The sequence below is a fragment of the Balaenoptera acutorostrata genome, chromosome 3, assembly GCF_949987535.1.
Source record: "Balaenoptera acutorostrata chromosome 3, mBalAcu1.1, whole genome shotgun sequence".
NCBI classification, from domain to species: Eukaryota; Metazoa; Chordata; class Mammalia; order Artiodactyla; family Balaenopteridae; genus Balaenoptera; species Balaenoptera acutorostrata.
In genome coordinates this window covers 133,088,956-133,107,875 of record NC_080066.1, presented here as the reverse complement: position 1 = coordinate 133,107,875, position 18,920 = coordinate 133,088,956, and the positions used below count along the sequence as shown (strand labels likewise).

The 18,920-nt window shown below is 33.8% G+C and overlaps 1 protein-coding gene across 2 annotated transcripts in view; it reads left to right on the top strand.

Annotated features, from left to right (window-relative positions):
• Window positions 1–18,301, top strand: part of ERO1A (endoplasmic reticulum oxidoreductase 1 alpha) — a 42,885-nt gene extending 24,584 nt beyond the window's left edge. The window contains exons 8-16 of one of the 2 annotated variants that reach the window (XM_007192861.2): window positions 1,177–1,223; window positions 3,802–3,813; window positions 7,050–7,076; window positions 7,201–7,293; window positions 8,148–8,394; window positions 8,904–8,973; window positions 13,384–13,470; window positions 13,554–13,687; window positions 15,149–18,301. In XM_007192861.2, coding sequence (XP_007192923.1) covers window positions 1,177–1,223; window positions 3,802–3,813; window positions 7,050–7,076; window positions 7,201–7,293; window positions 8,148–8,394; window positions 8,904–8,973; window positions 13,384–13,470; window positions 13,554–13,687; window positions 15,149–15,209 — 778 coding nt within the window. In that variant the 3' untranslated portion in view covers window positions 15,210–18,301. The remainder of the gene's footprint in view (window positions 1–1,176; window positions 1,224–3,801; window positions 3,814–7,049; window positions 7,077–7,200; window positions 7,294–8,147; window positions 8,395–8,903; window positions 8,974–13,383; window positions 13,471–13,553; window positions 13,688–15,148) is intronic. The other variant, XM_007192862.2, reaches the window with a different exon arrangement.
• The last annotated feature ends 619 nt before the right edge of the window (window positions 18,302–18,920 follow it).

The window sequence follows — 18,920 nt, the reverse complement described above, 5'->3', positions numbered from 1 at the left end:
GTACGTATTGGTTTTTGGAAGGGATGCATGTGTTTGTGCGTGCCTGTGTGCACACAAGCGTTATGCTATCTCAGAGATGGGGATAGTTCTGGGAAGATTTCTGGAGTTCCCAAATGTGGCAAAAATACATTTCACTTTTTATGTCAAATATAAGCATAAGAGATCAGCAATTTCTTTTTTTGACTTGCAGAATTTCTACAGTTTGGGAAGTGGAGAGTTTTCATTATTTACTCATTTCTGCCATGTGTTTCATTTAAATTCTCTTGACTATTATTAGGAATGTTTGGTTTACTGAGTTTATTGACTTACTTTAAAGGTTTTTTTTTCCTTAATTTTTTTTTGATGTGAACTAAAAGTCCAACTAAAGCATTTGTTAGATTTTGTATAAGTTTTGTAGTTATTTCCTAACTAGTTTATATCATGGTCCCCATAATATTTCTAAAATATAAACAATGTATGAGGCACTAAATTGAGGATGTTAAAATACAGCTTACCTGTTCTGTTCCCAAAATGTCTCAAGCTGTGCAAATTTGTAAAATAGATAAAAGGACATTAAAACAATCCCTGCACTCTACTAAAGATACTAATGAATATTTATTTTGAGATTTAAAAACACTTTAGTGACATACTAACTCTCTCTTTTTTTTCTTGTTAAAAACTACCTATTATTGAAATCATAACAAACTTGATGGCCTCAGGGCAAACTGATGTACTTAAAATTACCAAAGTGGAAAATAATCTACCCACACTGTTTTTTCCCTTTTTTATTTTAGTGCTTGTGTTGGGTATTTATATTTTTTGCTTGTCTTTTAAGTAGGAGTGTACTTTGTGACACACACACACATATATGATATATATAAAAACATATTAGTAACTCTAGGAGAAGAGCTTGACTGGTATTTTTTTCTTCCTTTGTTTGAAAAAGTGATTAGGAAATGACTTTCTGGCTGCTACAATGGGAAAAGATCAGAAACTATTATCACTAAAACAAATAACCACCCTCCCTTAAAGCATTTAGAGAAAATAAATATTTTATAAGGTCAGTAAAACAATTTTATTTTGGATATAGTCATTAAAAAACTTTCTGAGATAATTTCACTTTTACTTATATAATTATAACATGATGGGTAACATATTTATATTTTATACTTTATACTTTAATTCTTTTGTTTGTAGGCCACAGACAATTAAAAGACCTTTAAATCCTTTGGCTTCTGGTCACGGTGAGTTATTTATTTGCACTGTTATTTTTCAGCCAGTGAACTTTGGTTAGAAGGAAGGAGAAGGCAAGATAAGGGTTGGCAAGAGCAGTTGAGATCATATATTCTTGTTTTCACTGAAGTTATGTCTCACTCTTGCAGAGAAATTGGTGTTGAAAATATTTACACTTCAGTAAGGAGTATTTTTGTAATGAAGTTCATTGTGTTAGACTATCATAGGATTAAGTTTAAGTTATACATTTATTCTTTTATGCATTTTTGCAGAATGTGTGTGTTCAGGCTTTCTACTATTTGTACTCATCTTTTAGTTGAATGAATATCCAAAAAACTTCTGCCTCACATCTTTCCTAAAACTTGAAATTGTTGTATATATTGGGAGTCTGATTTCAAATTCACATGACTTTATATCTCATTAACATTTTTCATTTTCTACTTAAACTCAGGGTTTGGCTTAAATGCTGCCTTCCCCGCCCAAATTTCCCTGATCCTCTTAACTGGAAGTAATCTCTCTCTCCTCATAAAGTGATCTTATGTATTGTTTTGTTCCTCTTCAGCTCTTTCCACTTGCTAGCATTATTTTACTATTATTTATGTATCTATTGATCTACCCTGATACTTTGGACATATGGGCAGCATTTATTGATTTCATCCCTTAATACAGAGTCTGGAACGTAATAGATGGAATAGTTTGTTAGATAAATGATCAATGAAATTCACCCTCCTCATTTAATGGTCTTGTCTACAGTAGTGAAAATCACTTGTTCCTCCAACAAATGATTATCCACCATTTACTATGTGCTAGGCACTGTATAGGTGCAGAGGGGATGTAAAAATTGAAACTTACAAACCCTGCCCAGTCTGTAATAGACAGAACAGTTTGTCGAATAAACCATTTCAAGTGTATGATTTCAGGCTTTTTCCTTAGGAAATATATATCCCTGTTCTCTGAATATGCACTTACTGATGAAATCTTTGATGTACTTTTAGCAAATGTGGAATGGTTTTCATTTTTTTAATTTATTTGGAAAGCTGCTGATCTCATAGAGTCAATAAACATGAATTTCCTCCTGGAAGGCAGTGAGACTGCAACATTCCCTAAATGTTGGCAGACTAGTCATTCTTAGAAATGAAAGAGCATCTTTAAACAAGACTTTTGGATTTATATGGAGTCACATACGGTACCCAGTGGAAACTATTGATTTACTATCAGATGAAATGCAAATTCCCAGGCAAGAGATGATCTTCACTATGAACTCACATTATGATCTGATAAGTTAATTAACCACCCTCACTTATTTTAAAGATAAATGGAAACAATTTCAATGTTTATCGTTAGGGAACTGGTTAAATGAATTATGGTATATTCATATAGTAGAATATAGCCATTCTAAATGTTGCTGAAAAGTTATATTCATTTATATCAGTGGTGATCAATAGCACATTTAGGAGAAGAAGCAGGTATCAAACAGTATGTATAATATGTTTTTTATAAAAACATAATTGATATAATATCTAAATATCCTGTACACAAAGAAAAAAGACATTTACCAAAATGTAAATGGTATTTATCTTTGGGCAGAGGGAGTTATGGATGATATTTTTTATTTTATCTTTGTCTTCTTTTTTTTTTTAACATATATTTGCAATGAGCGTATGGTACTTTAATAAACAATGGCATTAAATAAAAGTGGCAAAATGAAGACAGTTTTTCAATAGTTAATGAGCAGCTGCATACAAACTGCTGAACTGTGCATAATTTGAATCTTACAAATAGTCTTTAAAAATATTCCTGAATAAGGTAAAATTTTATAATGTCAGTCCCGGGAGTTTCGAAGCAATAACACACATCTTTAGCAGAAACCGTGTTATAGCTGTAGAACAAATAAGTAAGTAAAAAGACTCTGACGGCCAAATAACTGTGAGCCCTTAAGATATTTAAGAGTACTGGGCTTCCCTGGTGGCGCAGTGGTTGAGAATCTGCCTGCCAATGCAGGGGACACGGGTTCGAGCCCTGGTCTGGGAAGATCCCACATGCCACGGAGCAATTGGGCCCGTGAGCCACAATTGCTGAGCCTGTGCGTCTGGAGCCTGTGCTCCGCAACGAGAGGCCGCGATAGTGAGGGACCCGCACACGGCGATGAAGAGTGGTCCCCGCTTGCCACAACTAGAGAAAGCCCTCGCACAGAAATGAAGACCCAACACAGCCATAAATAAATAAAATAAAATAAATAATAATAATAATAAAAAATTAAAAAAAAAAAAAAAGATATTTAAGAGTACTCTCAGATGATAGATTAGATTTTTCTTTCCTGTCAGCCCATATTAAATCTTGGACAAGCTGAAAATACTCTTTATCCAGGCTCTTGGAGATGAAACCGTTTAGTCAAATCGGGCACAATTCCTTTCATCACCAGAAAGAGTTGCAGTCACAGGCACATCTCACTCTCAGATTTTATTTATGTGGGTGAACTGATGAACTAAAAGTAACCTCTACTAAGTCTTATTTTGTGGAAGTGTAGCAGTTTAAAAGGAGCATCTGGAAGGAGTTTTTAATAATAAGCATTTTGTTTTCTTTTTTCAGGGAAAAGTGAAGGTAAGTATAATGTCTTCATCATACATCACATATATGAATTTGCTTATACATTCAGATGTTTGTTGGGCAAACTTGTTTTTTTCTTCCCGCACGTGAGACGAAGAAAAAGTTAATTTTTATTTCTTTACCTGATATTCTAGAGGTGACAGCATAGGTTAAGGGAAATGTGACTCTTTGTGCCTGGGATCAGGCAGTAGAGACAGCCTGCCTCAGCCTCTGATAATTCACTGGTACATTTTACCTATTGCATGTGAAAGCTAGGCATTTCCCTAGCCTCTGTCAGGGAAAACTTCTCCTTTACTGGTTGAACTCTAGTATCTGCTAGGTCTCATATAGGAAGGTTCTAGACATGATCAGAGTGTTGAGCTACTGTCTTCCAAGCTTGTGGTGACTCTTGGGTGTAGGTATCATTGCCAGCTCTTTAAGTTACTTGTAAAGCTAAAAGTTTTAACATATTTTAGGTTTACTCTGTCTTTTTGAGAATGTTTTTGCTTTATGAGTGAGATTGAAATGATTTTTGTTACTATTTGAAGATCTCAACCTGTCTCTCATTATCAGAGAAAAGATTGTTAACCTGTAGAGGCTGTCCTTAGAGAAAATATCTTATTTATGAGTATATTTATAAGTATTCATTTTAGTCAGATATGAAAGCTGATATATTAGGTGATTATCTAACTGGATCACATTCAGAGAATATCAACTTCAGGATTATAAAACTGAACTGAAATTTTCTTTAGAAGTCTAGGTCCCAAGCAATGTCACACTCCTGCTCCCCCCAATTCATGGTCCAAAACTTGAAAAAAAAAAAACCCCAAAACCTAGAGGTTCCCAATAAGGAAACAAATCACTTGTAATCCCACAACCCCAAAATAATTGATAATCATAATGGCTAAGAAGACATGCTAGTACTTTTCAAAACAATTTACAAATATGAGTTTATTTAATCCTTCCAACAATCCTAGGAGGTATTATTTTTATCTCCATTTTATAGAGGCAGAAAATGAGTCCCAGAAAGGTTTAGCAACTCAGCTAAAATCTTATGATTTGTAAGTAGCAGAGTCAGGATTCAAATCAGGCAGTTTGGCTCCAGGGTCTGTGCTTTAGTTACTATCTCATACTGCTTCTCTGCTAACATTTTGATAATTATTATTATTTACATGTTTATATTTTTATAATAGATATATTTATAGTTTTATATATTATCATTACCATGTCTACTTGCTTCCTTAGCCTATGTCCTCATCAGCTCAGGGTGCTCTAACAAAATACCATAGACTAGATGGCTAAAATGAAAGACATTTATTTTCTTATAGTTCTGGAGGCTGGGAAGTCCATGATCAAGGTGCCAGCAGATCTGGTTCATGGTGAGGGCCCTCTTCCTGGCTTACAGACAGCTGGCCTTCTTACTGCATCCTCACATGATAGAGAAAGAAAGAGCTCTGGTCTCTTCTTCTACTTATAAAGACACTAATTCCATCATGGTGGCCCCACCCTCATGACCTTACTTTGGTCTAATTACCTCCCAAAGACCCCACCTCCAGATACCATCACATGGGGAGCAGTGGGGGTTAGGGGGAGGGTTTAGGGCTTCAACATATGAATTTTAGGGGGGACACAAACATTCACCCATAACAACCTAGATTTCTAGAAATGGATCTACTGGATCAAAGGATAAGGACGTTTTAGGCTCTTGATACATATGACCAGATTGCTTTTTGTCATTGGAAGGGTGTGCTAATTTACACCCCTTCCAGTCATTGTGCCTGCTAGTTTTACCTGACCCTCATCTGCATTATTATATTTTTACCTTTACTCTTTAAAGTTGTATCTTTATAGTTTTAATTTGAATTTTTATTTATTTTTTTATTGAGGTATAGTTGATGTACAATATTATATAAGTTTCAGGTGTACAACATAGTGATTCACAATTTTTAAAGGTTATATTCCATTTATAGTTATTTTAAAATATTGGCTACATTCCCTGTGTTGTACAATATATGCTTAATTTGCATTTTATTGTTAGGCTAAACAATTTTTATCTGTTACTACCATTTATATTTTCCCTTTATGAATTCTCTATTCATATTTTTTGCCCATTTTTAATGGGCACTTTAGCATTTTTATTCAGTTTGTGAGTTTTTTATATACTTAGGATATTATCCTTTGTTGTATTTGCATTTTAGCCAGTTTGTTGTTTGCATTTTGCTTTTGTTTATAAAGTTCTCTGACACACAGATGTTTTATGTTTTTATGTAGTCTATAAATATATAAATTTATTGTTTATTCCCTTTGTCATTTCTTCCATTACTTTTATGCTTGTTTGGTTCATTATTAATATTACTATAAACAACTTTGTAAAAAGAACTATATAGTACAATGTTTGTCATCGCTAGTAAATGTATACATAGAATGTTCACACAGTTGTAATAATTATTTCTTATGCCTTTTTATATATTATTTCAAATAAACATTTTCATGCATTGTCGTGTTCCACATTCTTCTCATTTTAATAGTTTTATATTATTCAACCATGTTAACTAGTATATAGTATTCTATCATGTCAGCTTAGGCCTTGTATATTTTGATTATTTCAGGTTTTAAAAATTATGTATAACAATCATCCTTCTGCAGATTATCCACCCCCCCACCTCCATTTTGAGTTATTTCTTAAGACCATAATTCTAAAAGCAGAACTGTCAAGTCTAAGTATATGAACACTGATCTTATTAGGTCATTAATATATAAATGATGTTTGGTTTTTGTAACATTTCCTTGAATTGCTCTTTTGAAATATTGAATGGCATATAATACTACCAGCTATAGACAAATAATATACCTCCAATACTATTTTATAATTTTTATTTAACTTCTCTCATTTTAAAAAGTATATAATGAGTTCTTAATTTTTATAGCATGAATTGTTACTAAGGCTAAGTATTTTTCCATGTATTGATTTACTATTTAAATTCTGTGTTTTGACCTCATATAAAACATTTTATCCAGAAAGTTATGAGGCTGGGGCCACCTAAGGCAATGCTAAAGCCTTCTAAAGACCGAGCTGCCAAGTGGAACTTAAAGTGAATCCATACCAAGAACCTCTCTCTTTCCTTTACAAACAAAATTTGGACCTTTGAATCACTGTTTGTCAAAAATTTGCTATAGTATTTTAAAACTTTTGAAAAACTTATATTTTGGCATTTTTACAATCTTGTGACTTATTTTTCTTTTTATTTCAGAGAACACTTTTTACAGTTGGCTAGAAGGTAATTGAACATTTTTAAGCAAATTTAAATAACATTTTTTTTCATTTTTAAATGCACATAAAATTAATTTTCTGTCTTACAAATTTCACATATGAAATTTCTATTTCCAAATTACTTTTTGTAGGCCTCTGTGTAGAAAAAAGAGCATTCTACAGACTTATTTCTGGGCTCCATGCAAGCATTAATGTGCATTTGAGTGCACGGTATCTTCTACAAGGTATGTGACATTTCACTTTTATTCACTTTACCACACTTATTTTCAGGTATTCTTAAAATTTTCTTGGTATTTACCTGGATGAGAAAGGATTGACCCTATTGAATATTAGGCAGTAAAAGATTTATTCTTAAATGGTAGTAATCAGGAATGTGGGAACCATGGACCTTATAAGGAAAAGTTCAGCCTGTTCTTAGCTTTCTTCACCTTCTTTTAAGAAGCTGCTCAAAATCATACATGTCACTTTGAAAATGTTCTTTTGTTGTGGGAATTAAAAAAGCTCTCAAGAGCATAGTTTGTTTTTCATTAGATATTACTGTATCAGAATCCTTATATTTGTGTGCCAGCTTCAGGCCTGGAGTTTAACAGGTAAAAGCATTTTTTCTGCTGCTCTTCATGCTTTACGAAGGCTGTTGAAAAATTAGATCGTGTTGGAGTTTCGTCAATAACATATTTCTTCTAGAATTAAAGTATCTTTTACTTCTTAGAAACAAACTCATAGTAACTTTAATTAGGGCTTCAAACTCATTAGTAATGTCAGATAGTCATTTTTGACTTCTGTACCTTGGTTTTATGAGTATGTTTATATTCAGAAATTTGATTTTATTAGTCCTGGTTTCTCAGTAAAATATTGAGTTTATTTTCCTCTTAAGGATGGCTTCTAGGAGATAAAATATTAATATGGAACTATTAAAGGCTAAATTATGTAAAACAGTTTTCATGGTTGTATTGATTATATATTTTAAAATATAAAATCAAATTAGCTTCTGCAGGCATCAATAACCTAATATAAGTAAAATGAAACTTACTTAATTTTAAAATGCAGTTTTTAATATTTAACTCTTCTTTCTTCTCAGATACCTGGTTGGAAAAAAAATGGGGACATAACATTACAGAATTTCAGCAGCGATTTGATGGAATTTTAACTGAAGGAGAAGGTCCACGAAGGCTTAAGAACTTGTATTTTCTCTACTTAATAGAATTAAGGGCTTTATCTAAAGTGGTACCATTCTTTGAGCGCCAGGATTTTCAACTCTTCACTGGAAATAAAGTTCAGGATGCAGAAAACAAAATGTTACTTCTGGAAATACTTCATGAAATCAAGTAAATTGTATATTACAACTTATACAACTTATACATTAATAGAAGAGTGACAAGTGGTATCCAAAATTAAATTCTTAAATATTCAACTTAGAGAAAGGAAAACTATCTAAAAAATAATTAAAAGCTAATTTTGCTCATAGATTGTTTAGAATTGAGTTTTGGTTTTGTTTTCATTTTGACTTATGTACTAAAAGGCACATATTTTTAGTTTTAAGAGCCATTCTTTTGGTATTTGATACTTGCATTATTTTCATATTTAGTTGAAGAGGTTGGGTTTGGGGCATAACTTCTACTATATTATACAGTTAGCTTTTATATTTGAGGGTAAGAATTTGTTTGGGGGCATCAGAATTTTGATTTTACTATCTATTCTACTCTATTTTACTTATATTATTCATCACTGACCAGCAAAATGTGGTATCAGCAGGACTTTTAATGTTTTATAATACATGAAAATATTTTCTGTTCTATGCAGAGAATATATTTTATTTATGTTTTATTTAATGTAGGTCATTTCCTTTGCATTTTGATGAGAATTCATTTTTTGCTGGGGACAAAAAAGAAGCAAACAAACTAAAGGTAATAATTTTATACTCTAACTTAATTTTTAAATACAAACTCATGCAGGTATGAATAAAGGCCGTGTTTTTATTCTTAACAATAAATCTTGATGTACATCCCGAAATTATAAGAAAAGTCAGAGTCATAATCTTTCTTTTCATCAAGAAAAAAGGAAGTCCAAAAGCAGGTCCACCTTAAGATCTAGTTTGTGTTGTTTTCAAAGTAACAACAGAAATGTGTACTCTTTACAGAAGGCTTTCATTTCACATTGATGCTCTCATGTAGTAAATAGAACTTATGAATGAAAGGAAAGGGATCTAGAGCACAAGGGGCAGAATTAGTCTGTCTTTCGCTGGAGAGAATTCTGAAAATAGTTTTGGCTAAATTACAGGATGCTCTGTAGGGGGAGAGGTTACAGTATTGTTTTGTCAATTCATCTCATTCACTGGGAATTAAAGAAATTTAGTTACACCAGGATGCAGTTCTCGGAGGAACAGAAGACCTGAGATCACACAAGATGGGCTCTGGTCTTTGCCTTACCTCTTTTTTTTTTTATATTTATCTTTATTTGGTTGCACCAGGTCTTAGTTGCGGCTCGCCGGCTCCTTAGTTGCAGCATGCGGACTTCTTAGTTGCGGCATGCATGTGGGATCTAGTTCCCTGACCAGGGATTGAACCCATGCCCCCTGCATTGGGAGCGTGGAGTCTCAGCCACTGGACCGCCAGGGAAGTCCCTGCCTTACCTCTTAATAGAGGTATGACCCCAGGCAAGACCATCTTTGTGCATATTTGCCTCAAAAACTACAAATAAATAATCTCACTGGGAAAATTTATTAAACGCTCACTGGGTGTAGAGCATGATTTTTGTCACTAAAGGGAGAGATGCTTCTACCCTCAGGGGATTTCTAAGTCTTTTTTGAGGACTTAAGTAAAATTATATGATTGTTCTCGTTATAAAGCTATAGGTAAGTAAAGCAGGTGGCCCTCAGTAGGACTGGGCTGGATCTGATTTTATCAGAATATTTATAACAAACAATCTTCCTTTGTTTCTAATTCTTTGTTTCTTTCGATAATGAAAGAACCTGATTTTTTTGCAGCTTGCAAACAAAATACTTTTTGCACTCCATTTTTTTGCTGTTAGATAATAGTTATTTTTGACCTCCCATCTACCTCCTACTTAAAGCATTCTTGCTAGAAATATATATCTCAGTGCTTATATAACCTCCCAAACAGTTTCCAGGAACTTAGAAGTGAGGGGGAAGATGCTATAATAAGACTTTTTTCTCTACTATTTTCGATATCTTTCTTATTTTTAATACACTTGCTGGTTTATGGAGAGTGTTTTGGCATCTACTCATTTTATACTGTGCAGATTAGAAATATTTCTCACATCGTTTTAATTTTATCGAAATTCTGAAACACTCAGCTTTCATATCCTGTGAAATTTAACAGATAATTTTTCTGAGTCCTTTTACAAGAAAGGAGTAAAACACCAAGGAAACTTGTTGATATCAGATATTTTTTTTTTTTAAATAGCAGTTTATGGTGAATATCATGGATTTGAACAGTCACATAAGTTCATTTGAAAATCTCACCTTGTCTCCTTTATACGGTTAGAAAGAGAGGACTTGTATGAAAGAGAATTGTTTAGTGTTCAATTCACAATAGAATAGGATCTCACCTGAAGGCTTATAAAACATCTGAGAATTGGGTGAGAATTGTTTTTTGGTCAGTTGGTTTCATTGAATGTAGATCACAATGTTTAACCACAGAATGTTTGATTATTCTACCCACTGACTATAATTTTAAGTATTGACCCCAAAACTGTGTAAATTAACAAGGAGAATTTGTAAATGATTTAGGTTCTGGTTATTTTAAGGATCATACATTTTTCTTATCTGGGTTAACTTTAGAATATACTCAGGTTATTGGACATTGATTGTCATTTGTGGAAGTCACAAGGATTTTCTCCTTGTTCTGATCTAGTAAATTTCTAGCTTATTAATTTGTTTCTAGCATATTAAGTACATTTAAGCATTTGTGCTTGGTTTTAATTTTGCAATGTTATTTTGGCTCTTGTAAGCAACCACGTGTATTCTCTGTACATGCCACATAGGGATTTACTCAAGAGCTGCCATATTCAAGTGTTTGAATTAGTGAACATAGATTCAAATACCAAGATTAGACAATGTGTACAAAAGGAAGCACAATCATTTCGAATAGAGGCTTCCAACCTTTACGAGTCTAAGTCAAGAACTTTCAAGGCCTCTCCCCATGACAGTAGTGTTTTTAGCATCTATTGATTGTGAAAATATAACTGCCAGGGCTTCCCTGGTGGCGCAGTGGTTGAGAGTCTGCCTGCCAATGCGGGGGGCACGGGTTCGAGCCCTGGTCTGGGAGGATCCCACGTGCCGCGGAGCAACTGGGCCCGTGAGCCACAATTGCTGAGCCTGCGCGTCTGGAGCCTGTGCTCCGCAACAAGAGAGGCCGCAATAATGAAAGGCCTGCGCACCGCGATGAAGAGTGGCCCCCACTTGCCGCAACTAGAGAAAGCCCTCGCACGGAAACGAAGACCCAACGCAGCCATAAATAAATAAATAAATAAATGAAAAATTGTATAACTTTAAAAATATATATATATATATAACTGCCAAAAATCCACTATGCATTTAGTAACACTTTTAAAGTAGAAGTTATTATTAATCATAAAATTTATATCCATTTGGAAATTTATAGTGCATACATGTGAGCTATTTGTTCTGTCTATAAACAACTGCTTGTCTACACAGGGATTTTGTAGACTCTTATACCAACTATTAAATCCTCCAGAGGTCAGCCCCTCATTGGATGAGAACATCTACTTTAATTTTAGCGCTCTGTTATTAATGTTAAAAGTGTGAATTTCCTTTAATTCAAGGTTGAAACACAAGTTTAAAGGAAACCTCACATCACCAAAAATCTACTTAGGGAAATATTGCTGGGTAAATATTTTTTCTAAGTAAGTTTAAAATTAGAATGACCTCTTACTGAACTCAGTCCAAAAGGTACAGAAACACAAGACATAGAATATTGCTAACATATGGTGACATTTAATATTAATTATTTGGGCTTTGTATTAAATCAATAAGATTTAAGATCTGGGATCCTATTGTAAATCTTTTATTAATACATGTAATGGCTGTTTCAAAGTCTCAGGCTGGATGAAGCATCTGGGGAAAGACTGTCCCCAGAGTATGAATTGAGGTCTGCTTTGAATAGTAGGTTCCAATCTTTACTGATTTATTCCCATTTTTAGATCTTTGGTCTTGTTCTGTTTTGATTGAGCCCTGTGTGTGGTTTATCACATAAGAAAAACAAATGAAACATTATATGCTTCCAAAGTTATAGGCCATTTGGTATAATGAATGTTCCATCTGAACTGTATGTCAAATTTCCTGTTTCAAGTACCATAAGCTTGGGATTCCACTATAAATTCAGGACAGAGGGAGTCACTTGGAGGATTAATTAATAATTTCCACTGTAGTAAAAGAAGGATATGTTCTTGGCTTCCCTTCTTTTTTCTTTATTCCTTAAAGACATATACTACTTTTGGATGAGTTTAATGCATGTTGCCCTTTTATAAACAATATAATACCCTAGTGTTCATGGATATATATATATATATATATCTATTAAAAGTATAAAGATAAAAAAGGAATGATAAACACCAAATTCAGAATAGTTATAGAAGGTGGGATATGGGACTTTGAAGGGATACATAGGAGGCTTCACTGTAATGGTTTCTTTCTGAAACTTGGTGGAGGGTACATGGATTTCACTATATTCTATATATTTTTGTGCGATAATGTCAATAATAATCAAAGGTCTGGTTGATTTACCTAATTAATACCAGAGAGAAGGGTTTTAATTTAACTATTATGAAACCAAAGGTTTTTATTCCTCCCTCCCGCCTTTGTTTTTTTCCTCCTTCTTTTTTTGGTAAATGATGTCATACGACCCCCACCCCCCTCCCCTGATATTGGCATATGGTTAATAATCACATACAACAGAACACCTCAACTCAGTTACCTTTGTATATATTTATAAATAGTCTAGTTTTGGAGGCAGGCAGGCTGGGGTCTAGATTTGCTGTTTACTAGATATGAGAATTTAGGCAAGTTATGTAACCTCTCTGAACCTTGTTTTTTTAATTCATTAGGTGTAGACTGTAATGATATCTACTTTTGGATTTGTGGTGAAGATGAAATGAAATTGTATATGTAAAGATTCTGATGTGTAGGAGGTACTCCGTGGATGTTGACTTCAGTTCTGTTCCCCACTTTGGTGCCCTCCAGTGCCTTGCATACTGTGAGGCACATAGAAGGCACTCAGAAATACTTAGTATTTGACTATATACTACATTTTAATAAAATTTTAAATTATTTTTAGGAGGACTTTCGACTGCATTTTAGAAATATTTCAAGAATCATGGATTGTGTTGGTTGTTTGAAATGTCGACTGTGGGGAAAGCTTCAGGTAAGCATATCAAGCTCAATCCTATTTTCATTCTGTGCTCAAAGAATTTTCTGATTTTTCTTTTTTTCTTGTTTTTATTATAGACTCAGGGTTTGGGCACTGCTCTGAAGATCTTGTTTTCTGAGAAACTTATTGCAAATATGCCAGAAAGTGGGCCCAGTTATGAATTCCATCTAACCAGACAAGAAATAGTATCATTATTTAATGCATTTGGAAGGTTAGTTTCTACCAAAATTGTTTCTGCTAGCCAAGTACGTCTAATGCAACATGTATACTTTCAGATAAAACTGGGTAAGAAATACCCTTTTTAGTGAAATTATCTTACTACAGAATTCTGTGATCTTATGAAATAACTTTGTAGATACACACAATCATTAGATAATATTCTTTATTTTCATCTGTTGACTTTTATAATCATGATTAATTCACTGAGTGGACTTCAATATCCATCTTGCTGAAATTGCATATTTTTTCTAATTATTTAAAAGTATTTGTGCTGCCCAAATGTTTTTTGAAGGTCCTGGAAAAATCATGTTGTGTAAGGTAGGTGTACACATAAAATTTCCATGTGAATTCACCATTGTGTAGAAAGGTTAATAGTTCTTTTAAAAATAATTTGCATCAAAATGATTAGAAAATAAGCTTGAAATAAGGAACTTACATTATAAAATTTAAGTATAGATACATTTCTTCTAGCCTATTATATCTAAAGAATGCAGAGATTTATTAAAAAAACATTTTCTAAGGACTACATTACTTCACTTTAAAAAAATTATGACTAATATTTTGGGTTTGATTTAATTGACCTTCAAAATTATTCTCTAGTATACAGAAGCTTGACAGTTATATTTGAGTACTTTGCAACTTTTTTCATGGTGGAGAACAGAGCTAAAGTACACTTAAAATAACAAACTTTACTTTTTTATAAAAGTTAGTGAAAACAATCTGATCACACAATTACTGTTCTCACTCCTTATAGTCCAAAGGCTTTGATTCTTTGTATATTTACTAAATATGGTATATTGATTAGTTTAAGTGTTCATTTACTTATGCATATTTAAAATACATATTTTAGTGCTTATATACTTTATACCTATGTACTTTAAATACTAAGCATATGAATATACTTCTGAATTCTTAAAATATCCTAATATTTTAATACTTACATAATTTATAATTTTGCATTTTGAAACTTTAATACTAAGTTATGAATAATTAAAAATAACTAATTTCTGGGCAATATTATCTTAGTTTTGACATGTCAAATTAAGAACTGAAGTGCATCACCAAATGTAAAATAGATAGCTAGCGGGAAGCAGCCACATAGCACAGGGAGATCAGCTCGGTGCTTTGTGACCACCTAGAGGGGTGGGATAGGGAGAGTGGGAAGGAGATGCAAGAGGGAGAAGATATGGGCATATATGTATATGTATAGCTGTTTCACTTTGTTATAAAGCAGAAACTAACACACCATTGTAAAGCAATTATACTCCAATAAAGATGTTAAAAAAAAAAAAGAACTGAAGTGCATCAAAATAGATTAAATGGTTTATGCACCTTTACATTTGCTGAAATAAATTACTTAAATTTTTTTCTGTGTTCTGAAAATGCAAAGTGAATAACTTATAGAGAAAAGTTATCTAAAATAGTTTCTAAGTGAAATTGTTTTTGGTTACAGAATTTCAACAAGTGTGAAAGAATTAGAAAACTTCAGGAACTTGTTACAAAATATTCATTAAAGAAATCAAGTTGAAATGTGCCTGTTTTTGGACAATGGAGGCCAAAGAATGGAATTTCGTTCAAAGGCATTAATAGCAATGACAGTCTTAAGCCAAACATTTTACATAAAGCTGCTTTTGTAAAAGGGTATTATATTGTTTTAAGTAAACAATTTTAAAAATTGTGTTAAGTCTATGTATAATATTATTGTGAGTAAAAGTAAAACTTTGATAATGTGGTACAACTTTTAAAGTTTAATATTAAGTAAAATCAGGATTATCAAATTCATATATGGTAACCCTAAGTAAATGATGTTTTAATAATTTTGTGTAAGAAGATGTAATATAAATAAAACTATGGCCAATGTGACAAGCATTTATAGGAAAATGCTAAGCAGGCTCATGGTGACCCATTATTAACAGCCTAAAATTTTTCAACATTTAGGGTGACCAGATTTAGTAAATAAAAATACAGAATGCCTAGTTAAATTTGAATTTCAGATGAACAACAAATAGTTTTTTAATACAAGTATGTTCCGTGCAATATTTGGGACGAACTTACACCAAAAAATTATTCCTCCTTTAAAATTCAAATTTAACTGGGAGTCCTGTGTTTTATCTGGCAACCCTACAATACATTGGTATGAAACCAGTTTTAGAATTATATTGCTAGTTTGATTGATTGGCTTATTTTGGTGTGTAGAAAGATACAATGATAACTCAAAGGCATAGGGGATTTCTAAACAGTGTGAAAAGTTGAATAGATTTATATATTTATTCTCATAATACTTTCCCTAATTCTGAATAAAATTTTGGGGAAACTTTTTATTTTTATATAATTTCAAATTACAGAAATGTTTCCAGGATAGTACAAAGAACTCTTTTACCAGATTCCTTAATTGTTCATATTTGCTTTATCTCTTATGCTTTCTCTGTATACATACACACGTATACTATTTTTCCTCAATCATTTGAAAGTCAGTTACAGGCATTGTGCCCTTTGAACCATGAACACTTCAGTGTGAATAATTTTTTAATGATTTTTTTCAGGAAAAAAAATCTGGAACTATATAATACTATAAGCCTTAGAATCAGGAATCATTTTGAGTTCCGATCTAAAATTCTTTTTGAGTTTTGTTACCCTTTTAATGCTCACTCTGTATAGTCATAAGGCATATAATTTTTGGTTTTTGTACATGGTGTTCATTTCTTTTTTCTCCTGAAAACTAAACTGTAATTTTTAGTGGTTTTCATTAAGGAAAGACCTTCAGTGATAAAAATATATGAAGGGGTTTAGGAATTTATATCACATGGTAATTATAGGGAAAAAAGAAACTGTATACCTCACAGTCATGGGCCCTCGCTGTATGTCTTAGCAGGTATATCATGTTGAGATGTAACATTATTAATAAAGCAGGGTTTATTTATATAATGGCTTAGAAATGCCACTTTATACTACTGTATACTTTTTCTTCTCTATGTCCGTAAGGCCTGGTACAGTGTCAAACACATAGTAGGTGTCCAGTAAATATTCATTGAATGAATGTATGAAAATGTAGTCAGTATATTTAAATTAACAATCACAGAACTAAGTTTCACAATATATGTCCTATTTTCCTTTTCCCCCTCATTTGAATAGGGCAGGAGAAGAAAGATACTAACCTACTATTAAGTCATTATTCTTGGAGACTCAAAGGACTGTGAAGTGAGCGCCAAATATAAAAGTATACGGACATTTGTAGTACTCTGAAAATATGGTAGATGGGCTTAAATGGTTATTTCGCCTGTATACCTCTCTAACTCTCATCTTATGTCCCTGCCCTTTTTTTTTTTTTTTCTTAAACAGCTAATCTTTTTGAAAGAATATTCCTATCTTCACTTTGTCACCCTCCACTTGCTCCTTAACTGAAATTTGGCTTTTGGCTCAGTCGTTCTTAACAATATTGTCCTTTGAAGTCTAAAATCCCAATTCTAAATCCGTGGTTTCGTTCACAAGCCAGTTCTTACTTGACCTTTTTTTCTGCATTAGACACTGTTGATAGCCCCTTCTTTAGAAAGCTTTTTTCCCCTGGGTTCCTTATATTTCACTCACTCCTGGGTGCCTCTTTCATTTATTCTTTAAAAGTTATTCCTCAGGCTTTCATTCCTGCTCTCCTCACCACCACCACTTCTCATTCTTGAGTCCTTCCAATTCAGTGACCTCTAAATCCTTATCTTTACCCCAGACTTCTCAGTCCATCTGCCTTCTACACATCTTCAATTGGTCGTCCCATAGACACCTGTGTGTGTCTTAAAAAGTCATTCTCCCCCAAACCTACTCTTATGCCTGTGTTTCTTCCTTTGGTTAATTTTAGAACCATCATCATCTAAATTCTCTAGGCTCACTTCTCTTCTCCATTTCTCCCCTGTCCAGCGGATGTCTAATCTCTAAGGATTTTATCTCCATGTTTCTGATATATCGCTGTCTTTCCATTTTCACTGCTCTTCCCTAAATATGAACCTTTCTCCTTGTCCCAAGCCTGTTTCCTTTCTCCTTTCTTTCGCCCCACAATGCTACCAAAGTGGGCTTTCTAGAAGCACTCTAACAACGTTACTCCCTGCTTAACACACCTCAGAGATTTCATGAGGCTTTAGGAGGAAGCCAAACCCCTTTCCTTGGTGTACAAGCTTCTCTGATATGGGTCTTTCTGCTCCCCTGACCCCATGTTCTGCTAAAAACACACAGTTCTTCAGATGCAGCATAGTCAGGCCTCCACACCTTGGTACCTGCTATTCTCTTTCTATCAAGTGCCCTAGCCGTCCTTCCCCACCTGGAAAATGTCTGTGTATCCTTGCAGGCCCAGCATCAAGCAACACCGCTGTGAAACTGCCCTTGCTCCCTCCAAGGAGGATCATCTAACTTCCTCTTTTGTGTCATCACTGTAATTACAACCTACCTCTATTGTGTCACTTATTGTACTGTATTGTTTTTGTTTTTTAAAGTCTCCTTTACTAGAATGTGAGCTCCTTAAGGGCAGGAAAAGGAACTTTATCCATTTCTGCATCTCCACAGCATAGTTTTTGGCATATGAACACTTAATAAATGTTTGTTGAATAAATTGCTTTTAAAGTGACATTCATTATGTTAATGGTCATACCTTCACTCCACATATTCTTTACAGTAAGAGTCAGTAGACGCCCAAGGATTTGTGGATTTTAGGGGGGGGTCAATAAAACTCAAACTGTATTCAAAATTTTGTGTGGTTTTGGCAAGTTATGTAAGGGGCCTATTATGGAAAAATGGTAAGAACTCTTCTTTCAGGGGAAAACATCACTGGAGAATTTCTTGAATAAGGAAGAGCTGCCCAGAATTATGGGCTAGATAAATTTATAACTGTTTAAGAATCTAAGGGGGAAGAGACCTTCAAGATGGCGGAGGAGTAAGACGCGGAGATCACCTTCCTCCCCACAAATACATCAGAAATACATCTACATGTGGAACAGCTCCTACAGAACACCTACTGAATGCTGGCAGAAGACCTCAGACCTTCCAAAAGGCAAGAAACTCCTCAAGTACCTGGGTAGGGCAAAAGAAAAAAGGAAAAACAGAGGTAAAAGAATAGGGATGGGACCTGCACCTCTGGGAGGGAGCTGTGAAGGAGGGAAGGTTTCCACGCACTAGGAAGCCCCTTCGCGGGCGGAGACTGCGGGTGGCAGAGGGGGGAAGCTTTGGAGCCACGGAGGAGAGCACAG